Source organism: Gossypium arboreum, chromosome 10 (assembly GCF_025698485.1).
Source record: "Gossypium arboreum isolate Shixiya-1 chromosome 10, ASM2569848v2, whole genome shotgun sequence".
In the NCBI taxonomy this organism is placed as follows: Eukaryota; Viridiplantae; Streptophyta; class Magnoliopsida; order Malvales; family Malvaceae; genus Gossypium; species Gossypium arboreum.
Window position 1 is genome coordinate 92,191,402 of NC_069079.1, and position 8,502 is coordinate 92,199,903.

General features: G+C 31.4%; 1 protein-coding gene across 3 annotated transcripts; it reads right to left on the minus strand.

Annotated features, from left to right (window-relative positions):
* Positions 1 to 2,224: 2,224 nt before the first annotated feature.
* Positions 2,225 to 7,939, minus strand: LOC108489542 (serine/threonine protein phosphatase 2A regulatory subunit B''beta-like). Of its 3 annotated transcripts, XM_053020607.1 has the most exons (13): positions 7,401 to 7,939; positions 7,065 to 7,298; positions 6,861 to 6,963; positions 6,668 to 6,767; positions 5,742 to 5,847; positions 5,469 to 5,559; positions 4,504 to 4,645; positions 4,247 to 4,394; positions 4,020 to 4,129; positions 3,277 to 3,433; positions 3,033 to 3,158; positions 2,795 to 2,945; positions 2,225 to 2,712 (listed from the first exon to the last, which is right to left on the minus strand). In XM_053020607.1, the coding sequence occupies exons 1-12, from the start codon at positions 7,548 to 7,550 to the stop codon at positions 2,805 to 2,807; spliced, it is 1,608 nt and encodes a 535-aa protein (XP_052876567.1). In that variant the 5' UTR covers positions 7,551 to 7,939; the 3' UTR covers positions 2,225 to 2,712; positions 2,795 to 2,804. The 3 variants fall into 3 exon arrangements, with proteins under 3 accessions (XP_052876567.1, XP_052876566.1, XP_017649657.1); XM_053020606.1 differs by having other exon boundaries at positions 2,225 to 2,945; positions 3,253 to 3,433; positions 7,401 to 7,937; XM_017794168.2 differs by having other exon boundaries at positions 2,225 to 2,945; positions 7,401 to 7,933.
* Positions 7,940 to 8,502: the final 563 nt, after the last annotated feature.

Consider the following 8,502-nt stretch of genomic DNA (forward strand, 5'->3'; position numbering starts at 1 on the left):
AATATTTTTAACATGTTAGCTCCTTTCGTTAGATGGTTAGGTAATTGCAATTACATTCTTGAGTTTGAGGTTCCATTATTTTTATAAGCATATTAATATATTTTATTTCATATTGTTTCAAGCTTTTTTATTTTTAATTAATCTTTTGATGATATTTTTAATTATTTTCATTTTTAATTAATGTATTTTTTATTTTTAACTCTTTTATTTATAAAATCAAATAATTGTTGCAAATATCATTAATTGAAAGAAAAATAATAATATGCTTATGAAAATAATTAAAAATAAAAATACATTAATTAAAAAACACTTGAAGCAACATAAAATAAAAAATACAAATGTGAGTAATGGAAGAATCAAACTCGAGCCTCAATGATGTAATTACAACTATCTAACCATCTAACAAAAAACTAAAATGGTAAAAATTTAAAAACTTGAAGTAACATGAAAAAAATACAAATATGAGTAGTAGATGAATCAAACTCAAGCCTCAAGGATGTAATTGCAACTATCTAATCAAAGAACTAATATATTAAAAATCTAATTAAATATTTAAAAAGTTTGAAGCAATATGAAATAAAAATGCAAATTTAGAAATTGAAGCCAGGACTCAAAGATAAAAGTACTACCATTGAACCATTTAGCCAAAGCTAAAAGCATATTTAATTGAAAGCATTTTCCTATCATATTCACCCTTCATATTATCATTTATTTAATAAGGGTAAATTTATAAATTTTCTTTGCATTGTTAGGAAAGTAGTTAATAAACCAAATGTAATCAAGTAGCTTTCATAAAATTTTAATCTAACTTCAGCTGTTAAGATAATATGTTATTATAAATTAAAATTTCCAATTCTATAAGTTTATAGATATAGAAACATAATAGAAAATTCTATTGTTGTGCAGATTGAAGGTACTAAACTATTCTATAAAAACACATTTTATTTATGAAGGCTACACAACAACCATCTGCTTGAACCAAAGCTCTCCAGGAAAGTTTTACTTGAATTTTTATCCATCCCACTATTAACAAACTTCTGTTTCTTTTGTTTAAACATACTACCTACCATCTTATTTTACTTCAAACACTAAATTTGGCTATTTACAAATTTATTTAATACTAATTTTCTTCATCGTTTGAGTATTCAGGTATTTCATATAATTTATATGTTTTACTGTTGCATGATATAATTGAAATTATTTCTTCAACACTCAGAATTAATGATTGCTTTAAGCATAACATTTAATTTGAAAAACAATTTTCCAATAAAATGAACACTAGTCTCTTCTCTGTATTTTAATGCATTCAAAGTATCCGTACAAAATTAGAATATTTTATTTCTAGCACTTATCAATATATTTTTACGCATCCCTTCATATAATAAAACATTTGTTCCAATTAAAAGCATAGTACTTTTTTTATTTAAGTAATTTAACAACTTCGAAAAAATAATTCAAAATTTTGGATTTCAAATCCAAAGATAGGTGGTTCTAATATTCGGCCTTCCTTCCATCTTCCACTACAATTAATAATTTTTTTATTCAATTTCAGCATTGCACCGCATGTAAAACTAAATAAAATATTTATTTTTATTATTAAATGATGTGTTTAAAGTAGATAATTTGGGATAAAAATTTAGGATTCACATCAATTTGCTCTATTTTTTTTAATTTATTTTAAAATGATGTATATAGAAGAATTAATGAGTATGCTCACTTATATGTCAATTTAGTATTTCTATCTAATTTACATGGGCTTCATTTTATTTCGAGAAATGTAGGCAATTCTAATTTTGTTTTCTCAAAATTAAAAATATACTTCGATTCGACGGATATCAACGTAAAAAGAATTCAAATGCTAAATAAGGTACTTAATTCAAATCCAAACAAAAATAGATTTTTATTATTATTTCTCATACTTCTATTATAAGAAAATAAATACCAAACATTTTTGTTCTTACTCAATTTTCTATTTATAAAAATAATTTATTGGAAATAAAAATATTCCAAAATTAAAAGGATGATTCAAGACTCGGACCTAAAATCCGTATTGGAACCTATGAAAATAAATATATTTAACTTTCATTAATAATTTAGTGAGATATTATTAATTAAATAGAAATGAAATTATATTTGAAAATCCCGGGCATGATTCTACTTCTAGTATATATTATGAGTGTGAGCTTACGAGATTAAAGCAGAGAATCAAAAAGAGATTCACCAATTTTAGGACAAATATTTGATTTTCATTTTACATTATCATATCATTAAATGGGCAGCACAAAGTTCCCTATTTCTGCAACTGCTCCTACACAATCAATAAAGCTTCTGGTATTCTAAGATAGAAGATACAAGCAGAAAGCTCTTGACATTTCCATCTCCACTCAAAACTACACTATCAATGTGTTGCCAACAACTAAATTAACACTGTTTTGATTAATACACAAACCTCCATCTGTTGTAGAGTGTGGACCTCTGAAAATGCTCAAAACCCAGAACCAAATTCCTCAAACAGATTATGCTTAAAGAGATATCGGGTTAAAGACATGGCCGCGTACATCTTTATGCATCTAGAGCTGTCAAATTTGGGGTACTCTAATTTCTTCAAATTTATACTCATTAATAATGATTTCAGTAACATGACCACCCGATATGAATCATCTAGACATAAAACTTGAAATTTATCATTTCTGCAATTGAAAAAAAAAATACCTGGAAAAGAAAACAACAATTTTCACTCTCATGTATTTACAACAACAACAACAACAACAACAACCACCTCTTGCCAACGTACCTAACTAATTTCAAAAGGGAGCTTCAAATGATTCATCCCAGATATCCCCGCTTCCATTTGAAGCATCCTCGACATCTTCTTCCATAGAAAGCCTGATATATTCTCTATGTGCAAAGCGATCCCACTCTGTCAATGTTGGATTTTCACGCTCCTAATATAAATATATCTTGTGATCAGCACTTTAAGAAGAAATATTACATAAAATGACGCTAAAGTTCAAAGTTAAACATGCATTTACCTGACGAATAAGAAAAGGGTCACGACTCTCAAAAGCAATAAACTTATTGAGATTGAAAAGAATATTGAATACATTCCCAGAAAGTTTGCATCCCTTTAAGTCACGGAGAGTGATGTAGCCATCATTCTGTAATCAACCAATCACGCATTAGCACTAGTCATGCAGAATTATGTTGTATGCAATAATGTTTGTCTAAACGCAGTCAAAAGACAGATGATACATCAGTAGAGAATCCAGGGGTGACCTCTGGTCCAATCATGTCAAAAATCTGGCACAATATATCCTCAAATAGCACTGGTTCTTGGGTCATACACTCCATTCGATGTAACTGCTCCTCATAAAAGAATTGCATTTCATTCGGTGTAAGCACCCCATTTCCATCTAAATCAATGCATTTAAACCTGAATCGAACAAACTGGCCAGTCAGGTAACATTGTCATTATTAAATATTGGTTATACCAACAATGAGACTAATAAGAAAAATGCAGCAAAATTTTATCAAACAAGCTCATGCCCATGATCAGAGATTGCAAACTTTAAATTCTTCAAACACAGGCAGGCATATCTAAAACAATTTCTCAGCCTAGCAGTCAAAAAGGAAGAACAATTTAGAATATTTTCAATTTGTTTGCCCTAACGGCGGTTCACAGGAAAAATAAGAGAATATAAGGCTCTAACATGTGATCACTTTAGTATCATCTTGATCTATCATTCATTGATCTCTCATATCTTATTGGTTGAAAAGGATCCATAAGCAAACTATCAACCATTTGGATTGCACTAAAAGAACAGGCAATCAACAAATACATATGATGAACCAAAATACTCAAATTTGTTTGCAACTCAGAAACAAAGAGAGGTTAAGAACACATAGCCCATAAGTTTCTAGACGGACTTCCAACATCATATACACATAAAAAAAGTAAGAGATCACCAAAAAAGAAAGTATTTATGTGCTTCAACTAAGGAAACAAATAGGAAATATACCAGTACTCCAGACCAGGTTCTGAAGATTTATCCTCCTCTGACAATATAAAGTAAACAAAATCTTCATAGCCCATTTTTCCCTCAACCCTACTTCTAAATTTCCTTGGAACCTGAAAAACCAAAAAGATTTATCTCTTTTATTTATTCTCTGATATAGCAGGAAAACTTGCCACTTAAATCTGAAATGATTTATGTAAATAATAGAAAATAATGAGACAAATTCAAACCTGAGAAAAAATTCTATCAACAATCCGGTAGGTAAGAGCATGGTTACCATATCTGATAAGGTTCTCTTTGTCTATCAAAAAATCATGGTCGGTGTCGAGCTCCCAAAACTTGCAGTATATTACATAGAAGTGTTCATAAGAGAAGTACCTAGCAAATATTAGAATAAAAAGTTAATTCATCATATAAAGAACAAAGACCAAAATGCTGAATTAGAAACAAGGTTATCTAACCGCATGCTTTCAGCTGACTATTTTACCTTAATACTTTGTTAATATCTTCCTCTTCATCCACATGCTGCATTGCAGCAATTAAGTTCCCACGCTTCAACTCCCGGAGGGTAAGACGACCCGTTTCTGATCTATTTATATAGTAAAATATTCTGTATATGACAGTTTCAGCTGTTACAACCAAAAGAAGTTAAAATACGTAAGAGCAGAATCATATCGATCTAATAATAGTTTTAGTCCCTCTACTATCTTGAAATTTGAGATTTAATCCCTCTACTTTTATATTGCTATTAATAGGTTAAGATTGAAACGCCATTGCTAACTTAAAGAGTTAACAGTATTAACTGTTAACTGATAACAGTGTTAACAGATTCGTGGAAATCCAAGTCATCACATTATCAGCAACAGTTAACAGCATTACCAATTTGAATCCGCTAATAACATTAACTGCTACCGTTACAGTGTTAATAGTATTAACTGCTGACTGATAACACTGTTAATAGTATTGACAGATTCAAGAAAATCCACATCATCACTTTAATGGCAGCAGTTAACAGTGTTATCAATTTGGATCTAGTAATAACATTATAAAATTAGGAAGACCAAATTTTAACAAACTAAAATAGAAGGATTAAATCCCAAATTCAGCATGGTAGAGGGACTAGAGCCATATTAGTCAAATCATATCACATAACTAGCTGACAAGAAAAAAAACTTAATATAGACAAAGGAGAACAGGCCTAAAAGTAATATCACAGGATGCAGAATGCCAAGTAATTTTGCAACAGTTCTATTGCTAGGGTAGACCTAGCAACAAATGCTGGGACTAAATCCAATTTGGTGATACTACATGTTAAAATACGAATGCAAAAATGCAGTAAGCTACAATCAGGTGAGTTTTGGGCCCTTTTACATGCGTGAAGTGTGGATTCTAGACAACAGGAATAGATACTCAAATTAACAAATATATTTCTTCAAATGATTGTTGTCATACCATATCTTTCCTGGAATTCTGGGGTACTTTGTAAAAACTCCAGTCCTGGATGAGATGCCAAAAGTTCATGTAAAAGGGGTCTGAAATCATCCTGCATTAAGTACCAATTACTTAAAGAAGGCACATAACTTATTAACTGTGCAACCACAAACCTTCCTACTAAAATAACAAGGCACATGGACGCACATTAATGAAATCACAGTACTTTCTTTCCTGGCTGAGTTGTCCTTTGGATATGATCAAGTAATATGCATTGAAGATATCTGAATATACCTGAGTAAGGTATCTGCAATCAGGTTGCTTAAGAATTGTATAGATTCGGGTTGCTAAATCCACTGTTAACATGTTGCCTCCAATCCAATAATTGACAAATTGATCCCTAAGATTCATTCCAGCATACATAAGTTCACACCAAATTATAATGTATTTACTTTAAAAACAGAAGTTAAACAATCCGAGAACTTATAATTTCATAATTCTGTAATAACTAATCATGTTTCATAGACAAAATCAAGTCTCTGATAGCAAGTGTACATAATATAAGAAGGGCCTAAAAGATAAATAATAATATTGAAAGTTTATAAGACTATCGCAAGGTTCCTTACCATAAAAAACTATTCAAGCTTTTTTAGCATAAAGAACAAGTAAGCACCATCATTCACTCACCATCCTAAACCATAAAGAAGAGTACATAAGTACTCAATTTCTAAAGCTCTATTCAAGCATTGTAATATCAAAGCTTCAGCACCAAGTCAATCAAAACCCATGTCAGGAGTTTCCTGTAATTAGGACAGCCATCCAACCCTTCCCTTAACTACCAATCACAGCCTATTAATGCACAGTCAAAGAATTAACTCAAAAAGAGATGCAAACCATGGAAATGCCTATATAGTCAAGGATCATATAGCACTACTATTCAAAGATCATATATCACTACTAATCAGGCTATTCCTGATTCCATATAAAGGGGTCTCTAATAAAAATGGAGATTTGAAAAGGAGTGCAACCACAACAAAAACCTTTTGGATTAAAAGTAGTGTGGCCACAAAGTCTGTTGTAAGGTTAACAACATTTTTGTAGCAGGTGCTTCATCTATTACAATCTATGAATCAATGGTCCTAGTCCTACAAAGACATCATGTAAATTAGACCGCTACGCATATCAAGAAACTATTAAATAAAAAGAGCACTGAAACATACCCGGTCACAATACCTCTATTGTTGATATCAATTTTCCTAAACAGAGCGGTGGAGAAAAAAGATGGTAATTTGCAAATCTCTTTAGTTACCGCCTTAAACTCTGCCATCAAAACACAAAACATTTAATAACACCAGCAATAACCAGGAAAATACAAAAGCCAATTCTGACTAAAAACCATGAACGTTTCTTCACCATGAATCTGCAATCCCAAATGACCATAGAAGTGCTTATCAATCGCAAACAAGCACTGCTCTTTCAATTCGTTTGGAGGTGGACGACCATTTTTAAAGTAAAACTGCAAAAATAAAAATAAAAAAGCCAACATTTCTTTTCCTTAGAACTCTATTATCAGCAACCGTTTATTCAACAAAAGCACTTTTAAATTTGTCAACAAACCTGGGGTATGACTTCACGGACTGGTTCACTAACTATTTTAAGAGGCGAGCCTAAAGAAGAAAGACCAGACCGTTGTTTGACAGTACGAGGAGAACCGGAAGTACTACGAGGTGACAGCGGAGGAGTACTTGCAGCAGGAAACATGGAAGGCAACGAATTGGTTGTAGAAACATTAATACTCATGGAATTCCCAGTGGACGTCCCCGTTTTCACATCAGCAAGCAGATTCTTAACCTAATTTTAATCAAACAAAAAAAAAAGGTCATAAATAGAAACAAGAAAGATCTGAAAAGCAAGATCATTTGAATAGTAAAAAAAAAAAGAACAAAAGCTTACCAGGCGACCAGTTTCTGGGAGGGAAAGCCAAAGAGAGAAGAGCTGTTCAGCGAGAAAAGGATTGGATTTGAGAGCTAAAGGAGAGAGCTCAGGGAGCTGAAGTAAATCAGGGTCAAGAGATGCCACATCACCTACTATCTCCATTTCCATGATTCTTTTTCGATTTTCTTATCCCCCAAACAACAAAATTTCGGTTTTAGAATAATAATTGAAAGCTGAAAATAAAAAAAAATAAAAAAAACCCTAGATCATCAAGTTCAATCTAGAGAAAATAAGTGTTTAAATTGGATTGAGGGAGAGCTTGAGCGAATTTAATGGAGAGAAAAGAAGGGAGTTTTTAAAAAAAGAAAAAAGAAATGGGGGGGAATTTTATTTTTAATTTTAGTTTGGGATGAGAAATCGAAGAAGTTTCAAGAGAGATTTCAAGTTTCTTTTTTCTTTTTGGGTTTGGTATTATTTCAGCTGAGAAACACAAAGCGAAGAAATATAAAAAATGAAAGAAAGAAATGAGGTTTTTGAGTGAGTAGGGCTTGTTTGTTTGTTTTGTTATGGAGGTGGATTGCCACGTCATACTCTGGCATGTGCCTCAATTTTAGTTATGCACTTCTTCAACGCTGCTATTTATTATTATTTTTGGCCAAAATTTCTAATTTATTTTTAATTAGGGTTTGATCTTTTAGGAAACAAAACTTGCAGGTTTTTTTTATTCCAAGAAAGTAAATTTTGAGTTATTAATTAATTTTATCATTAAGTTAAACATAAATTTTGTATTTGCTTAAGGCATCAAATTAATGCGTACAAAACTAATGTTTTCTTCTCTAAAAAGGGTAGACAAAGAGGCTGGAAATAATTTGTGCAATATACTTGGATTCCGTAAAGTCCAATGTCTTAGCAAGTATATGGGAATACTTTTATTTCACGAAAAGGTGACTAATAGCTCTTTGAGGTTTGTTGTTGATAAGGTTCGAAGCAAACTGTAGAGTTGAGATGTGAGACAATTGTCCTTTGTCGGTAGAGTTACCATTGCCCAATCAATTCTTCTTTCGATACCTAATTTTTTTATGCCGTCATTACTTGTTCCTTAAAAACTTTGCGAGGAGAT

What these genes read in the sequence shown, in the direction of transcription:
- LOC108489542 (XM_053020606.1), bottom strand. Translation starts at nt 7,550, where the DNA reads ATGGAAATGGAGATAGTAGGTGATGTGGCATCTCTTGACCCTGATTTA. An exon ending in TCCCAGAAACTGGTCGCCTG is followed by an intron (nt 7,299 to 7,400) that starts GTAAGCTTTTGT and finishes GATTAAAATTAG; the next exon opens with GTTAAGAATCTGCTTGCTGA. An exon ending in AGAATTCCAGGAAAGATATG is followed by an intron (nt 4,646 to 5,468) that starts GTATGACAACAA and finishes TGGTTGTAACAG; the next exon opens with CTGAAACTGTCATATACAGA.